Source organism: Heterodontus francisci, unplaced genomic scaffold (genome assembly GCF_036365525.1).
Source record: "Heterodontus francisci isolate sHetFra1 unplaced genomic scaffold, sHetFra1.hap1 HAP1_SCAFFOLD_216, whole genome shotgun sequence".
Classification (NCBI taxonomy): Eukaryota; Metazoa; Chordata; class Chondrichthyes; order Heterodontiformes; family Heterodontidae; genus Heterodontus; species Heterodontus francisci.
Window position 1 is genome coordinate 455265 of NW_027140566.1, and position 25885 is coordinate 481149.

At 41.2% G+C, this 25885-nt stretch overlaps 1 protein-coding gene across 1 annotated transcript; it reads right to left on the reverse strand.

Moving 5' to 3' along the window:
• Positions 1-716: 716 nt before the first annotated feature.
• LOC137360151 (deleted in malignant brain tumors 1 protein-like) lies at positions 717-18159 on the reverse strand. Its single transcript, XM_068025699.1, has 5 exons — positions 18103-18159; positions 17509-17823; positions 8799-9113; positions 896-1204; positions 717-739 (listed from the first exon to the last, which is right to left on the reverse strand). Exons 2-5 carry the CDS (start codon positions 17819-17821, stop codon positions 717-719), a joined length of 960 nt encoding a protein of 319 aa, XP_067881800.1. The 5' UTR covers positions 17822-17823; positions 18103-18159.
• Positions 18160-25885: the final 7726 nt, after the last annotated feature.

A 25885-nucleotide genomic window follows, 5' to 3' on the forward strand; every position in this document is an offset into this window, starting at 1 on the left:
TTAATCTCTCCTGTCTTCCACCATATCACAGATTGTTCCTTTCGCTCTTTCCTTGCTTTCCCCTTTCTTTAAAAACTGTTAAATCTCTAAGTTATGATGAAAGATCTGCAAACTGTAAGGTTGATTCTGTTTCTTTCACCATAGATGCAGCCAGAACTTCTGAGTATTTTCAGCACTTACTGTTTTTATTACCTATATTTTAAATTGTGAAACGTGGGAGCAATTTGCGTTGAGCAATGTCTCACGTACAGCGATCAGATAACAGAGCAGATAATCTGTTATAACAGGGCGCGGGTTGAGGGATAACTGGGAGAATTGTAATTTACATCAAGTTTGTGAAATAATCAAAGACATGGCATATTGGTGAAATAACGAGTTACTTCACTCGCTGTCATTTTAATGCCCTTGATGCAATGGAAATTAAAATTTATCTCATGTTATTTAGCTGGAAACAAGTTCACAGTGTTTTCTATTGTACAGCTGATCTTTGCAGAGACTTCCATGATAATTCATATTTGAACGGCCAACATTGATCACAGTTTCAATGCTCGAGCAACATTTCTATGCTATGGCAGTGGTCCTGGGAGCAAATTGCTGATTCTATGCCCCTTGAATAATGCCCTAGATTTACCACAAAAGAGATATTATATGAGCGATTAGTACTAATCAATAGACATTGTATGTATTCAATGTTTACTGGAGTGAAGCTCTTTGATTCATTTGTAATTTAATTTAGACACTTAAACCCACAAACACATCTCGGAATCTTAGTGTCAAAGGAAGCATGGGATCAGCAAAACTAGCGAATCAGCGACCTGTGGAAATAGTCAATGATGCTTGACAGCAGAACAGTTGGTTTATTTCAGTTCAATTGACTGAGATGACTCACCCGTACAGATGACACTGGCGTCATTTTCATGTGAGCAGCTAAACTGATCCCAGGATGAAACAGGACACTCCCACAATCGCGTCTCATTCCCCCGACACCTGTAACTTTCCATCCACACTGGACCGGCTCCCTTCCCAAAGTGAGCTCCTCCCGGTATTGAGGTTACTGTCCCACACTGAAGGTGCTCACAGACCACGTTGGCGTCTTCCAAATCAAAGTAAACGTCACACACCGTCCCCCACTGATCTCCATGTAGCACCTCCACCCGGCCTGAGCATCTGTTCGTCCCATCAACCAATCGAGGTCCATGTTTCCCTGTATTGGAAACAAATACAAATCCAAATAATTTATAAATCATCCTCTGCATAGAAACAGCAAAATAGAAAATGGGTATAACAGTTGAATCTTATGTACACGATTATCTATCCATACTTTACACAAATTATCTATCAAAAAACAATTAGAATTACCACAGCAACACAAAAGCAAAATACTGCGGATGTTGGAAATCTGAAATATAACAGAAAATGCTGGAAATACTGAGCAGGGCTCGCAGCATCTGTGGAGAGATCAAGAGAGTTATGTTTTAGGTCTGTGTCCTTTCATCACAATAATTACTACAGGACCTCTTTATGAAGTTGGCTGAACACTCAAAAATTAACACCTCTTGTTGCAAATGCTAATCGATTGTTGGTCTTTATCTCTTGGATTTTGGAATATAAAGATGATGGATTTGATGTTTCTGTTGTATCTGTTGTCACTTTTGGGCACTGCACTTCATAAAACCATTGCCTTTGGAGGTGGTTAAGGACAGAGTCACGAGAATGGCAACAATGCTTAAAGCGTTACATTATGAAGACAAGTTTCATAAACTTTGTTTGTAGTAGCTTTAGTTTAGAAGGATTACAGCTTATCTAGTTGATGTGTTTAAAATGTTTAAGTGGTTTGATAGATGTGCGATAGAAGATCTGAAGAACAAATACAGAACAAGCTCATTTGGGAGCTGCTTTTCTTTATGAGGGATGTGGACATCTCTGGCAGAGGTGGCAGTTATTGCTCAACTTTATTTGCCCTTGAAACCGGTGTCAGGACCGTCCTCTTGAACTGCAATTGCCTGCATGGGGAATGTTCTTCTGCAATTCAGTAAGGTAGTTAGAGTTAAGGCAAAGTGTGCAAGCATAGACTGTACCTTTAGGTGCATGTGTTGTAACCAGAGTGGGAAGTTTAGAATTTGGTAATTAGTGGCTAAGACTGAAATCTAGCCTTAACATTTAGCGTTTCGCTTGTAATTAAAAACCAAACTGCAAGGCAGTTCATTGTTAGCAGTTAACAGTGCAAGTCAGGTTAGCAGTAAGCAGTCAATCAGCTGTGCTTGTCCGAACTGGGGTAATTACTGTCAGCTGGAAACTGTCTAAACTGTTGCATCTTGAATGTGCCTCAAAAGGCATATAATACTGGACGTCATTGCAAGAGGCTTTGAGTAAAGGAGCAATGTCTTACTGCACCTATACAGGGCTTTGGTGAGACCTCACCTGGAGTATTGTGTGCAGTTTTGGTCTCCTTATCTGAGGAATGATGCCCTTGTCATGAAGAGAGTGCAAAGAAGATTTACGATGCTAATTCCTGGGATGGCAGGATTCATGTATGAGGAGAGATCGGATTGACTCGGACTCTTTTCACTAGAGTTTAGAAGAATGAGAGAGGTACTCAGAGAAACCTATAAGACTGGAACAGTACTAGACAGGCTAGATACAGGGCGGATGTTCCCGATGGCTGGAGAGTCCAAAACCACGGGTCACAGTCTCTGGATACGGAGTATGCTATTTAGAACCGAGATGAGGAGAAATGTCTTCACTCAGAAGGTGGTGAACCTGCGGAATTCTCTACCACAGAAGGCAGTGGAGGCCAGATCACTAACTATATTCAAGAAGGAGATAGATATCTTTCTTAATACCAAAGGAATCAAGCGATATGGGGAAAAACGGGAACAGAGTACTGAATTAGATGATAGGCCATGACTTTTTTTGAATGGTGGAGCAGGCTCCAAAGGGCTGTCTGGCCTACTCCTACTCCAATTATCTATGTTTCTATTTTTAGACTTCTAGTAAGGCAGAGTGTAAACAAAGATTGCAATGTTAACTGAATACATTATGAACATAGTGGGAAGTTAGAGTTTGCTAAGAGTAAGAATTCGGTTCAGAGTGGGAACAGGAGGTATTTTTTATTATTTCACAGGGGGTGGGACTTTCGGGCTAGGACGGCATTTAGTACCCATCCCGAACTGCCCTTGCAAAGCTGGTGGTGAGCCGCTTTCTTGCACCACTGCAGTGCATGCGCTTTCAGTGCACTCACATTGCTGTAAGGAAGGGACTTCCAGGATTTGACCCAGCGACAGTGAAGGACCAGTTATATAGTTCCAAATTAGGATGGTGTGTGCTTCGGAGGAGAACATGCAGATGGTGTTCCCATGCATCTGCTGTCCTCGTCCTTCTCGGTAGTAGAGAGTGAGCGTTCGGATGGAGGTGTTCTGTTGTGTCTGTTAAACTGGAGTCAGTGACTCGAGCCACCGGTTTAAAAGAGCGTCACAGCCAGCAGCAGCAGAGCCTATTGGAAGGGGCTGAGGGACAGACACCAGGCAAATAGTGGGAAAAACTCACTCAGTGAAGCAATTGTCAGGTCAGGGTGTGAGAGGGCGTGGGTAAGTTGTAAATAAGTATTAAGTTAATTGATGAGTGTTTAGTGTTTCGGCGTTAGCTAACCAGTGAAATAGCGTTAAAGCTAAAATGCATCTAAAAATAATTTTACCTCAAAAATAAAGACAGACTAAGTTCTGGCAGTGCAGTTTTTTTTCTGGATATTGGAATTTGTAGATAATGGAACTGCCGCGAGGGAACTTGTCTGCAGTAGATATCTCAACCTGGAATCTCTCTGGCTCAGGATCATAGAGCTGTTGTGGGAATTGGAGAAACGCCAACACATATGGCAACAAGAAGAGTATTTGACAGTTTGCTGCAGATTTCAGTCACACCTTGTAGAGAGCTGCAGGATCAGAATGAGGTTGTTGCAGCTTATAATGCACAGTAATGGAAATCCAGATGTAATGGAGAACGAGGATATACAGAAGTGAAAAGGAACAAAGTCCTGGCTATTTGTGAGGATAAGGATGAAGACGGTCAGAAGGACAGCCAGAATGTTGACCGTGATACCTTGGAATAGGAAGCTGTTCAAAAGGAGGAGGAGTGGAGCATAATGTGATACCTTTAAGTGATTCAATAATTAGGGCATTAAGAGTTCCACACAGTATTTTCCCAACTTGTGCGAAATGAGGGTTATCTCAAATCAGATTGCAAGAATGGAGGGGAAATATCCAGTCGTTGTGGACCATGTAGGGATAAACAACATAGCAAAGAGTAGGCAAGAGGTTCTTTTCAGAGAGTACCAGGAGCTGAAATATAAAATAAGTTCACAAGGATTATAATCTCTGGATTATTATACAAGCCGCTTGCACTTTGGCATCAGAAAAATAAACGATCAGGGAGATGAACATGTGGTTGAAGGTTATGATGTTGGAAAGAGGTTTTACCTTTCATGGGACCCTGACACCTGTACTGGGATATTAAAGAACTATTCTGTTGGAATGAGCAGCACCTGAATCTGGTTGGGATCAGGGTCCCAGAAAAAAGGATAAATAGGGTTGTTACAGGAACCTTAAACTAGTAAATGGGTGAGGGGAGGCTGGTGGGGGCGGGGTGAGGGGCTGGAGCACAGTTGTAAATGTAGCATATCCAGGTGCTACAGGGGAATAGAAAACTAAAACATGCAACATTTGAGTCAGACCATTTTACGGTTTTACATCACGTGCCTTTGCGCTGAAAACAGCAGTTGCTTTCTTGGAAAAGCAGTTGTTAGAAATACTGACAGACCGCGACGTTTTGGGCCATGTACTCTGCCCATTGTCTGGAGAAATAATTGTAATTGGTGGAAGCAGTCTGTTTATATGCAGTGCAGAATGGGAATCTGGGCTGGATCTTACTACTGATAGGTTATTACGTGTTCTTGCTCTGGCTGTTATTGGTCAGTTAATTATATTCCATGAGAGGTCAGTATATGCCATTATTCCTTCTGCTGATTCGTCAGTTGTTGTGCATTGTGGCAAGTCAATCCATGCTACTGTTCTGGTCGTGGTATGTTGTCTGCACAGCAGGTGCTTGTGCGTCTTCTCGAGGAGGGAAACCCTGATATTCACGGAGGAACAGGTCACTGTTAGGGGGACGGTCTTGTGTTTATCGATCTCCATAGCTTCCCTGACGCAGTGAACGGCACAAGCCTGCCATCAAAGAAGATCAACTCAATGACCACCGCATTGAATGGTCCAATTACAAACTCAAACTTATTTATTATGGACTGGCATGCAAGACACAATAACATCATAATATAAAAGAGACCAAAAACATGCAAAAATGCAAAAAAAATGCACAGATCTTCGTGAATGGCAGAGATACAAAGAATAGCAAAGGATGACAAAACAGATCTCAAGAGCGACAAATCTTTTACAATAACGTCAGAAATATATTGTCATTAAAAGCAATGTGATCTCATTACAATCACAGTTATGATATTATAAATGAAAATAAGGAAATGGCAGGAATTATACATAATTACTTTGCATCAGTATTTACATGGACACAACTTTTATTAAGGTTCTTTGTTGCCGCAGTCGGACAAATGCTGCCCTGACATTGAGGGCAGTCACTCTCATCTGGAATACAGCTATATCATCCATATTTGTACAAAGGGTGTGATGAAGTCTGAAGCTGAGTGGTCCGACAAACCCAAACTGAGCAACAGTGAGTAGTTTATTGGTAAGTACTGCTTGATAGCGCTGTAAACAACACCTTCCATCACTTTGTTAATGATAGAGAGCAAACTGCTGGATCAGTAATCAGAAAATTGCAATTGTCACACTGCTATTTAAAGAAAGGTTAGTGAGTGAACCGAGGGAATTACAGATTGTTTAGCCTAACAGCAGTTGTCAGGGAATTACTAGAGTGTACATTTAAAGATGGAGTGTCTGATCACCATAAAAAGTTACAGCTAATCAGAGAGAGCCAGCGTGGATTTGTAAATAAACCTGATCAAATATTTTGTGGAGGTAACTAAAGTAGAGGACAGGGGAACCTCAATGGATGTTTTTCAGATGAACTTCCAGAAAGCACTCAACAAAATCCCTCGTAACTGATTGTTGGCTAAAGTTGAAGCTCATAGAATTTAGGGAAAATTATTGACCTACTTAGGACGTCAGTTTAGTGGCAGGAGATAGACAGCAGGGACAATGGGCAGATCATCTAACTGGCAGGCTGTGATGGCGCCATCCGGCAGGAACCTCAACTATTCACCATATTTATTAATGATTTAGATGACTGGATAGAAAGCCACATATAATTGACATATTCAATATTGCCATTGAAAGAAACCATCAACCATATTGCAAACATGTATATTTTAAGCATAACTTTACCAAAAAAAAGATACAGTGACTGTGTAAAACTTTTTCAATATTGGTGAGTGTGAGGTCTCCAGTTTGGAATTAAAAAGATTACAGTACTTTATAAATGGTGAAAAGCCGGATGCAGCACAGGGAAAAGAGACTTCAGTGTCATGGGCAATTGCAGGAGCGAAAATCAAAACAGCCAATGGAATGCTGTGCTTTATATCTAGTGGAATGGAATACAAGGGGCTAGAAATGATGCTGCAGCTCAAAAGAAAACTGGTCAGGCCCCATCTGGTGTAATGTTCAGCTATGGGCAATATGCATTGGGAAGGATATGTTGAACAGGGAGAGTGTGCAGCATAACTGATACTAGAATGATTCCTTGGCTTCAAATGTTTCTGTTTTTTATTCATTCATAAGATGTGGGTGTCTCAGGCAAGGCCAGCATTCGTTGTTCATGCCTCGTTGCCTTTCACAACAGGTTGATTTGTTAGGCTATGTAAGAGGACAGTTAAGAGTCAACAACATTGCTGTGGGTCTCGAGTCACATGTAGGACAGGCTATGTAACAATGGCAGATTTCATCCCCTAAGGATATGACTGAACAAGATTTTTTTAAATGACAATCGACAATGGTTTCATGGTCACCATTACTGAGACTAGTTTTCAATTCCAGGTTTATTAACTGAATTTAAATTCCATTAGCTGCGATGGTGGGAATTGAACCAGCGTCCCATGAATTAGCCTGGGACTCTGGATTGCTAGTCCAGTAACATGAGCACCACGCCACTGCCTCCCCTCATTATGATGAAGGATTACACAAACTGTGGCTGGGTTCCCTGAAATTTGGAAGAGTCATGTCCTTTCACATTCCCAGCCTATCTCTTCCAGCTGCTGGAAAGTCTTTGGGAATTCTGCAGGTGAGCTTATTGCCACAGAATGCAGATCATCTGACCTGCTCCCTTCGCCACTACATTATTGTGAATGGTCTCGTTCAGTTTCTTGTCAATGACAACACCCAGCAGGATTTGATGGTGGTAGTGAATTCACTGATCATAATAGCTAGGGGAGATGTTATTGTCTCTCTTGTTGGAAATAGTAATTACCTGACACGCAGGTGGTGAGTATGTTCCTTTCTACCCATCAGCCCAAGTCTAAATAATGTCCTGATCTTGATGTAAGTGGGCATGAACTATTTCTTAATCCGAGGAATTGTGAATGGAATTAAAGACCATGCAATCATCAGCAAAAAGCCGAACTTCTGATATTTTGATGGTGGGAAGGTAACTGACCAAGCACCAGAAGATAGTTGGGCCTCAGAGAACAATTAGGAAACATATTTTCTATAATAACAGTGGAAATCTGGAACATTCCTTAACAACTTCCAAAGTAAAGAGCTGTGGATGTTACATCTAATCTAAGTTTTCAAGACTAATATTGTTAAAATTTTGTTATCTCGGTGGATCAAGGAATCTGGTTCAAAGGCAGGTAAAGAGACTTGAAGAGCATATCAGGTATGATCTAACTGAATGATCGAACAGGCTGGTGCAACTGAAAGCTCTGTACTGATCATGTGGATATGTGTCCAATCCTGTCATATTTATCGGGTAAAATGCACACATTCTATCAATAACTTTGTAATCTTTCACTTCTGGCCTGATTGCACTGAGCAGTGCTAGAGTACAGCCGTTCTTTTATACCCTGCCATTCAGTAAGTTAACGTGGGCACAGTGGAACTTTGGTTAGCATCACAGCTCCAGTGACCTGGATTCAGTTCTGTGTGCTGTCTGTGCGGGGTTTGCATGTTCTCCCTGTGAATGCGTGGGATTCTGCCTCGTGCTCTTTTTTCATCCCACAGCAAAAGACTTGCAGGTCGAAAGGAAGTTGACCATTGTAAATTAACCCTACTGTGGGTAGGTGCTGGGAGAATTATAGGTAATGTAGGATTATTATAAATGGGTCGTTGTTGGTCGACAGAGACTCGGTGGGCCGAAGGACCTGTTTCACTGTTGTATGATAAGAATAATAACGTGGTCAGGGAGATTCAGAAGGCTATTGTAATGTCGGTTCATTCATGGTGTTCAGATTAAAGTATCGAATTAGGCCAGTGCATATTCATTTAGTCAACTCCCAACTGTTGCAGTCAATATTCAATTCTAAATATACATTCGGTGCAGTGGTAAACAAACTTGCGAAAATTTTGCTTCTTGCAGAATAAATTTTAAAATTTAGAACCATCCTGTTTACCAGTAATTGCGGGTATTTTGTACCACGTTACACCAAACCTATAGCAGCGATAGTAAGCTATAATGACTAGTTTAGATATGAACCTTTCAGACAGAAACATGGGAAATACACCTTCCTCAGTTTTCCAAATATAAGCAGGAAGTTGTCTGCTTTTCAGTAAGTCTGTACTCACCGGAACAGATCACACTGGCATCGTTCCTGTGGCTGCACTCCTGCTGGGTTCCTTGAAAAAGACGGCAGTCCAATAAACTGGTCTCGTTTCCAGTGCATTCAAAGATGTCAGTCCGTAAGAGGCCAGTGCCCTCTCCAAAATGGGCATATCTTGGCACAGACACGGCGACTCCACACTGAAGCTGACTACAGACCACATTGGCGTCTTTCAGATCCCAGTCAAGGTCACACACTGTACCCCAGTTTTCACCGTACTGGATCTCCAGTCTGCCTGAGCATGGAGAGTCTCCGGATGTTAGTCGAGGATATCTGTGATCTTAATAAGCATATTATATCATAATTAGCATAATACTTTAATAATCACAATAATGCAAATATTTACATTTCAATTCGCATCTGATTAATCACAGATCTGGCAACATTCGTTCTCAGATTCTGTTCAGAACAGATTATGCTGGATTTCCTGTATCACTACTGCTTATAATGTGACAGAACTATCATGTTTAAAATGTTCCTTTATTTATTTATAACTTCCCCAGTCGCCGTCACTGTAACTGAGAAACATGCACTGGATCAGCAGTTAGAACTAGGCAAGAAGTATTGTGTGACAAGAACTGGTGCTCGGAGTACTGTTGTTCATGTTTAACATAAATGATTTCGACTCAGAAAAGGGACGTACAATCGTAATATTCAAAGGCAGATTGTGAGAAAAATACTTTACGTTAACGAAATTGTAAGTGAATTTTAATGCAGATAAATGCACACTTACACATTTGGGTAGGAAGAGTGAGAAGCCATATTCCTTGGACTATGATAATCTAAATTGCATCGAGGAGCAATGGGACTGAGGGGTACAGATACAAAAATCAATAAAATATCAATGCATGTTAACAAAGCTCTTGGAAATACAAAAAAAGATAGATGTTTGTTCATGATTGATACGTTGAAAGGGGAGTCACACCCAGCACAAGGAAAGATTTGGTGTTGATTGGGAGTAGGTTGATTGGGTGCTAACTAGTCAGTGTTTCCCTGCTTTTCCAGGCAGTGTGTAACTGAGCAACTTTACACCATATCAGTTGAATACTAGTGCTGTAACTGCTGTAACTGTACTGGATCAGCTTGGCTAGAGTTGTCGCTAGTTTCAGAGCACAGATCTTCAGCACTACAGTTGCAGTATTATCGGGCCCTTAACGTTTGCTTTGTGCTGTGTGCTCAGCCGCTTCTTAATGTTGTGTGCCGTAATCTTCGGAATGGACCAAACAATAGAACGCATTTGCACAGCGCTAACCCATTGACATGAATTATCACATAATACTTCTCACCTTTTGTCAGTCTGAATAACTACCTTTAACCACACTTTGTTGATTGTTTTGTACCCAGTTTTCTACTGTCTGTCATGATCACCCTTCAAAGCCCTTCATATGAAATTAATTATCTTGAAACCACATTCACAGTTGTAGGTTTAAAAACTGGACAGACAGTTTATGACCAGCAAGATGCAGCAGTCAGCATATAATCATAGAATGTTCACAACACAGAAGGAGGCCATTCAGCCCGTTGTGTGCATGCTGGTTCTCAGTAAGAGCACCTCAGTTAGTCCTATGCTTCTGCCCTTTCCCCATAGACATGCGAAGATTTTCTCTTCAGGTGCTTCTCCAATTCCATATTGAAAGCCACAATTGAATTTGTCTCCATCAGACTCGCAGGCAGCACATTCCAGATCCTAAACACTCGCTGTATACATAACTTATTCCTCATGTCACGTTTGGTTCTTTTGCCATCCACCTTATAACAGTGTCCTCTGGTTATTGACCTTTCTGCCAAGAGGAACTCTTGTTCTCTATCTACTCTGTCTTGACCCCTCATGATTTTGAACATCGCTATCAAATTTACTCGTAGCATTCTCTGTTCGAAGGAGAGCAACCACAGCTTCTCCAACCTATCAATGTAACTGAAGTCTTTCATCTCTTGAACCTTCCTTGTAAATCCTTTCTACACCCATTCTAAAGCATTCACATTCTTCTGAAGTGTCGTGCCCAGAATTGTACACAATACGCCAGTTGAGGTGAACCCAGTGTTTCACAAATGTTCATAATAACTTCCTCACTTTTGTACTCGATGCCTCTATTTAAAAAGGCCAACATTCCATTGCCCGATTAACCACTTTCTCAACCTGCCATGCTGCCTTCAATGATTTGATTAGAAATACTCCCAGGTCACTCTTGGCTGCAGTCACTTTATAATTGTACCCTTGAAAAGAGACCGGCAGCTAGCATTAAAAGAAATCCCAAAGTTTTCTCCGGACAGAGAAATAGTAAAAGGGTGGTAAAAGGAGGAGTGGGGCCGATTAGGGATCAGAAAGTGGATTTACATATGGAGGTAGCGGGTATAGTTGAGGTATTAACTGAATTCTTTGCGTCTTTCTTTGCCAAGAAAGAAGATATACCACAGGCAATAGTGAAAAAGTAGGTAATTCTGATACTATAGGGGTTTAAAATTAATAAAGAGAATGTATCAGATATACCCTGTTATATATGAAGATATGCGTGAACATACAAATTAGGAGCAGGAGTAGGCCACTCAACCCCTCGAGCCTGATCCACCATTCAATAAGTTCATGGTTGAACTGATTACTCCACATTTCCACCTACGCCAGATAACCTTCCAGCCCCTTGGTTATCAAGAATCTACTTACCTCTGCCTTAAAAAAATCAAAGACTCTGCTTCCACTGCCTTTTGAGGAAGAGAATTCCAAAGAGTCACGACCCACTGAAACAAAGAAATTCTCCTCATCTCTGTCTTAAATGGACGACCCCTTATTTTTAAACAGTGACCCCTAGTTCGAGATTCTCACACGAGGGGAAACATCTTTTCCACAACAACCCTGTCAAGTCCCCTCAGGATTTTATATGTTTCCATCATGCCGCCTCTTACTCTCCTAAATTCCAAAGGATGCAAGCCTAGCCTGTCAAATCTTTCCTCGTATGACAGGTCACCCATTCCAGATATTAGACCAGTAAACCTTCTCTGTACTGCCTCCAACGCATGTACATCATTCCTTAAATAAGGAGACTAGTACAGTACACAATATTCCAGATGTGGTCTCACAAATACCCTGTGTCGCTGAAGCATAAAATCCCCACATTTGTATTCAATTCCACTCGCGATAAATTATAACATTCTCCTAGCTTTCTTAATTACGTGCTGTACCTGCATACGAACGTTTCGCGTTTCATGCACTAGGACACCCATATCCCTCTGTATCTCAGAGCTCTGCAATCTCTCAGCATTTAGATAATATGCTTCCCTTCTATTCTTGCTGCCAAAGTGGGCAATTTCACACTTGCACACATTATACTCCATTTGCCAGGTCTTTGCCCACTCAATTAACCTAATTATATCTGTTTGCAGACTCCTTGTGTCCTCTTCACAAGTTACATTCTTACCTATCTTTGTGACATTAGCAAATTTAGCAAGCATACCGTCGGTCCCTGCATCTAAATCATTTCTATAAATTGTGAAATGTTGAGGTCCCAGCACAGATCCCGATGGCACACCACTCATTACATCTTGTCAACCAAAAAAATGACCCATTTATGCCTACTCTCTGTTTCCTGTGAGCTAACCCATCTTCCATCCATGTTAAATTGTTACCCCCTCCACCATGAGCTTTTATTTTCTGCAACGGCCTTTGATGTGTCAACTTATCAAATGCCTTCTGGAAATCTAAGTACAATACATCTACCAGTTGCCCTTCATCCACAGTACATGTAATTCCCTCAAAGAACTCCAATCAATTGGTGAAACATGATTTCCCTTTCACAAAGCCATGTTGACTATACCTGATTACCTTGAATGTTTCTAAATGCCCTGCTATAACATTTTTAATAATAGCTTGTAACATTTTCCCTAAGGCAGGTGTTAAACTAATTGACCTGTAGTTTCCTGCTTGCTGTTTCATAGAACATAGAACATAGAACATACAGCACAGAACAGGCCCTTCGGCCCACAATGTTGTGCCGATCCTTTGTCCTCTGTCAAGGACAATTTAATCTATACCCCATCATTCTCCTTTATCCATATACCTATCCAAAAGCCTTTTGAAAGTCCCTAAAGTTTCTGACTCAACAACTTCCCCGGGCAAGGCATTCCATGCCTCGACCACTCTCTGGGTAAAGAACCTTCCCCTGACATCCCCCTTATATCTCCCACCCTTCACCTTAAATTTATGACCCCTTGTAACGCTTTGCTCCACCCGGGGAAAAAGTTTCTGACTGTCTACCCTATCTATTCCCCTGATCATCTTATAAACCTCTATCATGTCACCCCTCATCCTTCTCCTTTCTAATGAGAAGAGGCCTAGAATGTTCAGCCTTTCCTCGTAAGACTTATTCTCCATTCCAGGCAACATCCTGGTAAATCTCCTCTGCACCCTCTCCAAGGCTTCCACATCCTTCCTAAAATGAGGCGACCAGAACTGCACACAGTACTCCAAATGAGGCCTTACCAAGGTCCTGTACAGCTGCATCATCACCTCACGGCTCTTAAATTCAATCCCTCTGCTAATGAACGCTAACACCCCATATGCCTTCTTCACAGCCCTATCCACTTGAGTTGCAACTTTCAATGATCTATGCACATAGACCCCAAGGTCTCTCTGCTCCTCCACATGCCCAAGAACCCTACCGTTAACCCAGTATTTTGCATTCATGTTTGTCCTTCCAAAATGGACGACCTCACACTTTTCAGGGTTAAACTCCATCTGCCACTTTTCAGCCCAGCACTGCAACCTATCCAAGTCCCTTTGCAGACGACAATAGCCCTCCTCGGTATCCACAACTCCACCAACCTTTGTATCATCTGCAAATTTACTGACCCACCCTTCGACTTCCTCATCCAAGTCGTTAATAAAAATCACAAACAGGAGAGGACCCAGAACTGATCCCTGCGGCATGCCACTGGTAACTGGGCTCCAGGCTGAGTATTTACCATCTAACACCACTCTCTGCCTTCTATCAGTTAGCCAATTCTTAATCCAACTGGCCACATTCCCCACTAACCCATGCCTCCTGACTTTCTCCATAAGTCTACCATGGGGGACCTTATCAAATGCCTTACTAAAATCCATGTACACCACATCCACTGGTTTACCCTCATCCACTTGCTTGGTCACCTGCTCAAAGAATTCAATCAGGCTTGTGAGGCAAGACCTACCCCTCACAAAACCGTGCTGACTGTCCCGAATCAAGCAGTGTCTTTCCAGATGCTCAGAAATCCTATCCCTCAGCACCTTTTCCATCAACTTGCCTACCACTGAAGTAAGACTAACTGGCCTGTAATTCCCAGGGTTGTTCCTATTCCCTTTCTTGAACAGGGGCACAACATTTGCCACCCTCCAATCACCTGGTACCACCCCCGTCAGCAGAGAAGATGAAAAGATCATTGCCAGCGGCTCTGCAATTTCATCCCTTGCTTCCCATAACATCCTTGGATATACCCCCTCCCTTTCTGACTAAAGGAGTTGCAATCGCTATTTTCCAATCTAAATGAACCTTCCCCGAATCTAGGGAATGTTCGTAAATTAAAATTAACGCATCAACTTCCTCACTTGCCACTTCTTTTGACACCCTAGGATGAAGTCCATCAGGTCCCGGGGACTTGTCAGCCTGCAGCTGCAACAATTTGCTCAGTATCTTTTCCCTGGTGTTTGCAATTTTCTTGAGTTCCTCCGTCCCTTCCATTTCCCGACTTACAGCTAAAACTGGGATGTTACTTTTATACTCAATAGTGAAGACCGATGCCAAATATCTGTTCAATTCATCTGTCATCTCCTTATTTTCCATTATTAACTCCCCAGACTCACATTTTATAAGTTCAACGCTCACGTAGTTACCTCTTTTCTTTTTTTTAAATGTATATATATTTATATATATATAAACTCTTACTATCTGTCCTTATATATCTATCTAGCCTGCTCTCGTCCTCCAATGCTACCTGACTTATCAATGTTTTTGTCATCCTTTGTTTTTTAAAAATATTCTGTTCAATCTTTTGACATGCCTCCCATCTTTGCGCAATTACAAGCTTTTTCTTTAAGTTTGATCCGACCTTTGGCTGTTATACTTAACCACGGATGGTGGGACCCACTCTTGAAATGTTTCTTTCTCGTTGAAATATGAGAAATTGTGTATTCTGAAATATTCCCTTAAATGTCTGCCACTGAAACTCTATTGACCTATCCCGTAACCTGATTTGCCAGTTCACTTTAGCTAGCTCTACATTCATGTCCTCATAATTGCCCTTATTTAAGTTTAAAATATTAGTCTTGGACCCACTCTACTCTCCCTCAAACTGAATGTAAAATTCAATCATATCATGATCGCTGCTACCAAGGGGCACCTTAGCTGTGCGGTCATTAATTATTCCGACCTCATTGCACAATACCAGGTCTAGTATATCCTACTTTCTGGTTGGCTCCACAAGGTACTGTTCCAAGAAATTATCCCGAAAATATTCTATGCAGTCCTCATCTAGGCTATCTCTGCCCATCTGACTTTTCCAGTCTAAATTTAGGCGAAAATCCGCCCCTAATTATCACTGTACCTTTCTGACAGGCTGCCATTCATTTATTCATTTACAACCCGCCCCACAGTGTGGTTAATGTCAGGTGGTCTGTACACCACTTCTGACAAGCAAATTCTTGCCTTAATGATTTTTCATCTCTACCCGAACAGCTTTTACATCCTGGTCTCCTGATCTTAGGTCATCCCTCAACATTGTGCTAATACCATAATTAATTAACAGAGCTACCCCTCCACCTGTTCCTAGCTTCCTGCCCTTCCTAAATGCCATGTATCCTTCAATCTTCAGGTCCCTGTCTATATATATAAGTGAATTAGACCTTGGTGTACAGGGCACAATTTCAAAGTTTGCAGATGATACAAAACTTGGAAGCATCGTGAACTGTGAGGAGGATAGTACAGATCTTCAAACGGACATTGGCAAGTTGGTGGAATGGGCAGGCAGTTGGCAGATGAAGTTCAATGCAGAGAAATGTGAAGTGATTCATTTAGGACGGACTGACATGAAGATAAAATATAAAATGAAGGGTTCAATTCTAAAGGGGTTACAGGAGCAGAGGGACCTTGGTTTAATAGTGCATAAGTCATTGACGGTGGCAGGCTAGGTTGAGAGAGCGTGCAATAAAGCATACACGGCCCTGGACTTTATTAATAGGTGCATAGAGTGCAAGAGCAAGGAAGTTATGTTGAACTTCTTTGAGACACTAGTTCGTCCTCAGCTTGAGTAATGCATCCAGTTCTGGGCGCCGCACTTGAGGAAAGATGTGAGGGCATTGGAGAGAATACAGAGACGTTTCATGAGAAACGTCAAGGTTCCAGGGATGAGGAATTTCAGTTATGAAGATAAATTGGAGAAGTTTGGATTGTTTTCCTTGGAGAAGAGAAGGCTGAGAGGTGAATAGACAGAGGTATTCAAAATAATGAGGATTCTGAATGGAGTTCGTAGAGAGAAACTGTTTCCACTGGTGAAAGGATCGAGAAGGAAATGGCACCGATTTAATGCATTTGGTAAGATCAGCTGAAGTGACATGCGAAAAACGTTTTTCATGCAGCGAGTGTTTAAGATCTGGAATGTTTGTCTGAGAACGTGGTGCAAGCAGGTTCCATTGCAGCATTAAAAATGGAACTAGACAGTTCTATGAAAAGGAAGAATGTGCAGAGTTATGGAGTGAAGGCCGGCGAATAGAACTGAGTGAATTTCTCTTTCAGAGAGCCCATGCAGTCATGATGGGCCGACTAGTCCCCTTCTGCACTGTAACAGTTCAGTGCTTCTGTGATATTGCCTCTCCTCCGTGTTCCAACCAAAATGCATCAGTTCACACTTCTCTGCAAGAAATTTCATCTGCAACCTGTCCGCCCATTTCACCAGCCTCGCTTTATCCTCTTGAAGACTGTTGCTATCCTCCTTACTGGCCATGTTTTCAGGCAAACTCGCCTCTTTTCTTCCATTAGTTCAACTGTGTTGAGTTTAATCGTTGCAGCTACTTCCTGAACTATCTTAGCTCCTTTGTTTAATATTCTGTGCATTTTACTTTCTCAATATTTCCTAAAATTTAAAAGACAATGCGCAGGCAGCGGTGGGATCTTAACGCGCAGTTTCCTCTTGTGATACCCACAATAACTGCGGACCCATTACTTCAGCTCCCCGAGGCTGCGAAACCTGCCTCCCTCCCTCCCCTGCTGCCCAGTCTCAGCTTCACAATCTGTGTAATACATCAGATCTGAGGCCAAGCGATGATTGCAGGCGGACAGCCGGTCTGACAGTGCATGCCAGGTAGCGGCTGCTGGGTTGATGAATGGAGAGTTGGATTGAGGTTGTGACATTTCCAGCCGTTCAGATAATTCACTGCGGATCAAGGGAAAATCTCAATGGAAACTGCACTGTCTGTATTGTAAATGTGCTGAGTATCAGGTATTTGCTGCTGCCGGTGGAGAATCTTTATTTAATATGGTGCTAATGATATAATTTTAAACAGTGATCCGAACATTAACATTAATTCTAACCGGAGATTACTGGAATTATTAACATCTGACTTTCCAGGTACCGACCATCCCGGATTGTTTTACTTTTGCTTCTTCCCAGATTCTATCAGCCGCGGTGGGAGACGGGAGACTGAGAAAGATTTTTACCTGAGCAGATGGCACCGGCATCATAGGAGTGTGAGTAGGAATAGTGATCCCATTGAGCTGACTCACAGTCCCGCAGAGCGGCCTCGGTCCCGCTGCACTTTACACTCAACGTCACAATGGGTCCGGACCCTTCCCCAAAGTGAGCCAAGCTTGGTGCAGAGACCGCAGTTCCGCAGCCCAGCTCCCGACACACAACAGCGGCGTCCTGCAGGTCCCAGTACGAGCCATACACAGTCCCCCACTGTCCCCTGTAGTGTATCTCCACTCTCCCAGCGCACCGACTGCCCCCATTCGCCAGTCTCAGCTTCACCATCTCTGTAAAACATCAGAAATATCATCAAGCGCTTATAGTGTGTTAAACCCACAAGTTCCCAGCGCACCGACTGCCCCCATTCACCAGTCTCAGCTTCACCATCTCTGTAAAATATCAAAAATATCAGCAGGCGGTTAGAGTGTGTTAAACCCACAGGTTCCCAGCGTACGAACCCTCCCCATTCGCCAGGCATGAATAGATAGGAACATCAGTCTGCACTCAGAACCCTAATAAAACCCGAAGTAAATATTACACATAAAAGAAAAAGGAAACTGAAATACTAATAAACGGTGCAAACGAGCAGGGAACCAGGAGACAGCCGGATATTCCCACCAACACAACTGCTCCAATGGGAACGAGGTGGCGACAGGCTCAGAGTCGATTTAACCGGCAGAAGTGGGGAGATGGGCGTGGCTGTAATGATCTCATATTTAAGTGCTCAGTACTGATTGGGCGAACACAGTGAGATCCCAGCACCACGAAAGAGCAGGGGAAATTGCCCCCTCACCCAACACAGCCAATAAAGATAGGGCTGGATGATGATGTGATCAGGATGTCAGCACAGATTGGTGAGGTGGACCTTTGGACCGGCAACAATGTCAGTGGAGGTGATTCTTCACACTCTGCTCTTCAGAGACCCTTAATTATTGTCCCACCACATGAAGACAGCAGTCATCTCTTAGCTAGGTAACAGTGTGAGTGGAGTTGATTATTCTCACTCTGCTCTGCAGAGACCCTCAGTTACTGTCTCTCCACATGAAGGCAGCAGCCATCTGTCAGCTAGAATTAAAGATCTTTACTATCACAATGAGCTGCACACTCCCTTTCTGAGTAGCAACAGGGCAACATGATCAAAAAGGTGCTGAGACTGTCGCCCAAGCTTAATATTTAATGGGATGGGTTGGAGCAGAGAGATAGCAGATAGTGTGAAAAAAAGGCGATTACCTGACGGGCCAGCCTTACTGTTCCCAGGTCTGCCTGAAATGAGAAGTTAACAATTAGAGTTCACTGGGAAAAGAAATGAATGAAACTGTCAGAAAGAAAAGACACAAATGCAACTAACTGCAGGGTCATTATTCCCAACACTTTGCGGAAGAAATTATAAGGGATATGTGATTTCATTCCTTAAAACAGAAAATACAGTTTCTGCATCAAATTAATATTGGTAATGGGCCTAAATGTATCCAGAATTGTTTTCACATATACACACACTGACACCCGGATACACTCTTCCCTTGTGGCGGTGGGTGGACCTTATGTATTACCAGTGTGAAGGTGCCTGAGAAGGAGGTGGTGATGATCCTCTCCCTTATAGAATTTTACAATGAAACAGCACAGAGGGATGCCATTCGGCCCTTGGTGCCTATGTTGTCTCTTTGTCAGTGCAGTCTAATTAGTCCCACTCCCTTTCCCCATCGCCCTGTAAATGTGTGCTGATGGTGCTCTGACCATTGATGACCTGTGTAGGTGCCCTGAGAAGAGAGTGGTGATGGATCTGCTTTTCAGCTCACTGGTGATGGCACGCTCAGTGAATTCAGTATTCTGATCTAAAGTTCGAGAAGGAATGGGAACATTTAAATTCTATTAAATATTTTCCGATCCTGTGGTAGATTCCGATGCCTTTTAATTTACTGCAAAGTCTTCCACCTGTAACTTTCAAAGTTTCTATAAAGGTTTAATTGGGCATTTCTGCTGTTCAATAAAATATATAGCTTCCTCAAACAAAACAAAACAAGATGAAGGATCTGTCAGTCTCCTAACTCCCTGCTGACTGTGTCTTACTAAGTTGCTGCTGTTCCGATTCTCTTGTCACCTGCCTCGCCGACGTGCCATATTCTTTTACCCGTTAATGATGTTCGATCAATGGTCCTCCCGTTTACTGGTTAAGTGTTCATGCTTTTTAAAAATGCAGTCTGTCGGTTGACTCTCCCAATCCCCCTGATGACAATTTGTCTCACAGATCTCCAGGTGTTTTTCTATTAACACATTATATACGATGGAGGGTGTATTGAGCTGCTCCCCATCTCGCTGATCGCAATGTGTCTCACAGATCTCTCGGTCTTTTTTTAATTCTCAACATTACATACTATAGAGGGTGTGTTGACCTGCTCCCAATCCCCCTGATCACAATGTGTCTCACAGATCTCCAGGTGTTTTTACGATTCTCAACATTATCTACTATAGACGGTGTGTTCATCTGTACCAATCCCCCTGATCACAATTTGTCTCACAGCTCTCCGGGTGTTTTTCTATTCACAACGTTATATACTGCAGACAGTGTGTTGACCTGCTCCCCAACTCCCTGGTGAAAATATATCTCCCATGTATTGTTGTCTCTTTGTATACTCTGGTGATATATTATTGCCAACGGGACACCAATTCCTGTCCTCAGCTGTGCCTTCTGAGGAATCTTGAATGTGTTACATTTTCCCAACTATTATCTCATTGGTCTCTTTATGCTCCTAATTCGATAATGTAAATAGTGTGTGACTTCCTCCCAGTAGGAACCTTAGCATTCCTACCAACTTTCCGTGATAATAGTCAGTTCCCAGACATCCCCTTTTCCAGTGACCCAATGACAGACGAGGGGGAATAATCTTTCAGTATTTACTGATAAACGGTTCCAATCTCAGTGTTTCTGTAGAGTCTGTGAATCTTCTTCAATCCATTCAGTCATTTCACCTACTCTTCATGCATTTATCATTTTAGCCTGTAACCACCCATGTAACACTGGACTTTTTTTTCCAGATAATCCAGTGGTTCAAGGAGAAAACCCACGAGTACCTTCTTAGGGAAACTAGGGATAGACAACACATGGGTGCAGAACAATATCGCCAACATGACGATAGTGCTTCAAGAAAACACCCCGCCATCCCATCTGGCTAAGTAGGGTTGTTCTGGAAATTCTGGCTAGCCAGCGAGCTCATATCCCGAAAATGAATCTAAACAATCTATAACCGAGATTCCCATATTTGTCTATTCGACCAGTTTATTTCTTACCATCTCAGATAAATGTTCAGTCGTTCCCCTTTCTCAATCATTACTATATTTCCATTTATCTGCACTACTCATATCTGCTGACTCCACCATTTGGCTCTCTTATCCTTCCTCACAATTTGTAACCGCTCTCATTATTTTTCTTGAAAATGTTTGAATGCATTTCTTTGTGTACCGTTTTCCAAATCACCTCCACATACAGGGAATATACCCATTATTCCCAAACTCTTCTGGTCGGCCTCCATCCCGAGGTAAACTTCAACTGATCTAAAACTCTGCTGCTGTTATCCTGGCTCGGACAGTCCCGCTCACCCGTTTCCCCAGCTCTCACCGACAAGTGGTAACTCCCGCTTCCCACACCTCAGATTTCGGCGGTCGCACCATTACCTTCCTGATGTTTAGACTAATGGGTTTGGTGCAAAACTGTTAAGTTATTTTAACATTTTATACTTATGTCAACTTGCTATTGTACCGTATTACTACAAACAGTAACATGGAAATATTAATTATAAATAACAATCAACTCAAAGGAGGTGAACTGAAACGGGATAAACGTGGGATATACAAAGACCAGAATTTAAACTCTTGAATGTGTCACAAAACCAGGGATGGAGTGGTTTAGGGATTACAAAATACAGTCAGTACAAAGAGTTTATAAGTACATGCTTGTCACGGCAGATTATTAGGTGGGTCAAGAATCAAAATAATTATATTTAATCAAACTATTTTAGTTCCAATTTGAACTACTTCCACAATTAGGTGAGCTCTTGTAGATTTCAGAAGCAAATTAATTGATAGAATTACAGTTATTGTAGCTTACACTCACAAGCAAAGCACTGGACAGAAGAAACTCATATCAAACAATCCGGATTCTGTGCGTCAATAGCATTATCTGTAAGTTTTAGCAATCACTATCCATAACACATCAGCTAGTGTCTGAAGAAACGTTGCCACGGTTAGAAATAACCAAACACGCATCAAAAATTTACAGTACCGAGACAATTTGTTCTGGGCCCTGTCTATTGAATTGAAATATGCAAACGAATTCAGGGTTTCTTCCACAGGTGATCAGAGTATGGGACATGTGGAAGGACATTAAAGAATTTAATAGGAGTAGGATTAGGCCATACTGCCTACGCAGCCTACTCCGGCATTCAGTAAAATCATGGCTGATCTCTTGCCCCAGATCTACTTTCCCACCTTTACCCAGAGACTGGGAAACAACTCCAGATCTTTCATTAAACACTGCATCGCACCATATAAAAAGTATGGGACATGTGGAAAGAGATTCAGAAACGCGTCTGGATATTAAATATTACATCAAATGTATGAATCATATAGAAAGAGACTGAGAAACACTAATTATTACACAACACCGTGCACCTAAAGGTATGAAATAGAAAGCATGATTTAATGTGAAAAGGCTTTGTTTTGAAGATTGTCGGTGACTAAATAAAACTGTTCATACGTCAAATCCCCTGAAAACAGTAGCATCATTTCTGGAGGGTGTAATTGATAACTCTAATAATAATCAGTACAAATGTAGCAATATTGATTGCACCTCCTGTTAATATATTATACAATATTTATTGTCCTTTCTGAACGTTCCAAATTCTGTAAGAACTATTTAATCTAATTCTCTGTATCACACGGCACTTCACTGAGAAATTCTGGGGACAGATATCTCAATGTGGGATGAGTCGGCTAGATGCAGATCGCAGTATACTGCAGTTCTCACTCACATACACTCGATTGTAACACTGAGCAATTTCTACTTCCAGGAGTCTCCGTTTTAAACGCCTCATTAGAATTTTAACTCCAGTTAAACTCCTGTACGACAGCCATAGGAAACAATATAAAACCAACTCTTGGGGCATTTATGTTAAGTTTTGGTACTAAAACTGAATTTAACTCAATTCTCCTCTGGAAATACAATTAAATGTTAATCAGATGACAAATATTAGATCCGCTTTTGCTGTCAGCGACAAAAGTGGATAACAGTTGCCTATTTGAATTTGATGAACTTAAAGTCAAACAGGACAAAATGTATTTAATGACAAATTTATAAATTAAGGAAACTGTTTCAATATTCACTTTATACGATCTCAATAAATGACAAATTAAAATAAATATGCACATTTCGTATAAATTGATTTTGATCTGGGGCCAATTGCTAAAAAAAAAAGATTCAGGGAGTCAGATAGATTTCATACTTTCTCTTTGTTCTTTGGCTTGCAGAAAATACTCTTAAATGACCTTCAAATTCAGGATTTTAGAATACAATCCATTTTACAAAAACAAAAGACAATTCATCATGGAGGTATGCAATAACATTTAGGGAGAGTTTTCCTGTCGTGAACCAGCATTTGTTGTCGATAGACATTGACAAATGTAACCAAACCCGCACTGGAAACAATGAGAAACTGAATCGAATCATCCACTGAAAAACTCTGCAAAAATATCGAGCAGGTGGAAGGAGACTATTCAAGATATCTCATTAAACAATTCGCGGTGTTTTACATAAAAGGAGCATGTGGAAGGATACTTTGCCACAATTATTATTACTTGACACTGTACATATGAATATGTGAAATAAGTTGAGAATTTACAATGCAAAGTTCTACAGTTGCAAGGTCATCATTAAGAAAACAATAATAAATGGAAAATCCTCCAGAGATTTTGGAATGTTCAGTAACATTATCTTTTGGAGAGGCACGTCACAATTACAGTAATAACTAATGCTAATTGAAACAATATTGGTTCTGCCTCCAGTTAATATTATACAATATGATAAGATCATGTGCAACACTCTAACGTGGAACAAACTATTTAAATTATTTCAGTTCCATTCAAAATGTCGCACAGGGTCAGACAACACTTCGACTGTGAAATACCTGGGACAGAAATGCCCGTGTGGGTTCATTCAGCAGTAGATTTAGCTTTGACTGCTGTTCTATAATCCCTGCATTACCATCGAACCCAAACCCCGAGACCTTCTATTCTCACTGTGATCACGTTCCACTGCTAGATTGCTGTGTTTAAATCATCTGCTTAGAATTTCAACACCAGTCAGTTGTGTCGGTACAAGAGCATCAGAGGACCAAATAAAACAAATTGCCACGGTATTTGTTTTCAATTTTGGATTTAAATCAAAGTTTTACACATGTCCCTCCTGGGGATTTAGACGACGTGTTAATCAGATGCAAGCTATTATAAAAACAATGTTTTCTGATAGCAAAAGAATGAATAATTGTTCCCTATTTAAGACTGATGGAATGTAAAATCAAACCATCAGCTCAAGCTCCGTATTCAATGTGAATTCTACAAATGTGATAAACTATTTCAATATTCTCTTCATATGATAGAAAAGAATAACATTGTTTTTTGTCATAAAGCATGCCTGCTTTTAAAAATGATTCTGAGCAACTAACGATTGGGGAAAAGGCTACAGGGATTCATACTTGCTTAAATGTTTATAGTTTCTGTGGTTTGAATAAAGTTTTCTTTAAATAATCCACAAAACAGGATTTTACTCTCCAATTATTGCATATTCATGGAAATATAATTCGTTAAATACAGAAAGTATCTGATAACACTGGGACTACGTTGTCCTGTCAGTAACCCAATAAAGTATTTTTATAGACAGAGATTAATAAATGGAACCAAACACACACGGGAAATAGTGAGAAACAGGATGGAATCATCAATGGAATAACACAACAAACATCGAGCCGTTGGAACAATAATAAAGAACAATATCGCTAACTCATTACACACTACATGGCACTGTGTAAAAATATGTGATTGGGAAAATTGAACTATCTTTAGGCACTGTACAAAAATGAGGAAATAGTAGAATTAATTTAATATAAAAGATATTGATCTTGAAGATCATCACTAACTGGTCAATAATACAGAGCAAATTCCCCAACGATTTAGGAACTTTCAGTAACATCATTTTTTGCAGAGTGCTCGTGAAAATTATACTAACAATAAAAACGAATTGAAAAATATTGGTTCCATCTCCAGTTGAGTGGTTATTATAGAATGAATATAACACTTCAACACTGAACAAATTACTTTAAAACATTTAGTTTCATGAACTGTATCACTAGGACAGCAGACAGCACTGGTTTTGAGAAATATCTGTGACAGGAATGTGCGTGGCAGTTCATGTGGGCAGTTGATGTAGTTTTGACTGATGTTCAACACTCAGTGAAATAACTTACACACAGACCTCGAAACACTCTATTCAAACAAAGACGGCACTCTACTTCTATCAGACGCGCTTTAAATAATCAGATTAGAATTTCAATTCCAGCTGGCTGTGTCAGTATAAGAAACACAGGGGGAAATATAAAACAAACTCCCGCAGTCTTTGTGTTCGATACAAATTCAACTGGGAATTCAAAATACCCGTTAATTCGATGTAAAATATTCCAAACTCGTTTCATGTAACCAAAACAATATTACTGTCAGCAGTAGCTCAATTGCCAGCACTCTGGCCTCTGAGTAAGGAGATGGTGGGTTCAAGTCTAATTCCAGAGACTTGAGCACAAAATCTGGGCTGCCACTCCAATGCAGTACTGAGGGTGTGCTGCACTGCCCAAGTGCTTTCCATCGGAGGAGAAGTTAAACGGAGGCTCCGTCAGCCCTTTCAGGTACACTATTTGGAGGAAGGGCAGGGGAATTATCCCTCGTGCTCTGGCGAATGTTGATCCCTCAATCAACATCACACACACAAAAAAGGTATTCTGGTCATTATCACATTGCTGTTTGTCGGCGCTTGCTGTGTGTAAATTAGCAGCCACGTTTCCTATATTACAGTATGGACAACACTACAAAACAATATCGAATTGACAGCAAAGCCCTTTGGGACGTCCTGACGTCGTAAAATGCTCTATATAAGCGCAAGGCATTTTTATATAAATGGAGGTTTATTCCTATTTGTAGTTGAAAGAACTTAAAATTGAAACATTCAATCCAAAATTTGTAGTAAATGAAACTACTACAAATTATATTACACAGTATCCATTTCATACCATCCCAATGAATGACAACTGAAAA

Coding starts and splice junctions, on each gene's coding strand:
- LOC137360151 (XM_068025699.1), bottom strand. CDS start 17,821: ATGGTGAAGCTGAGACTGGCGAATGGGGGCAGTCGGTGCGCTGGGAGA. Junction 9,114..17,508: donor TGCCGGTGCCATCTGCTCAG/GTAAAAATCTTT, acceptor ATGCTTATTAAG/ATCACAGATATCCTCGACTA. Junction 740..895: donor AAATGACGCCAGTGTCATCT/GTACGGGTGAGT, acceptor TGTGGGTTTAAG/TGTCTAAATTAAATTACAAA.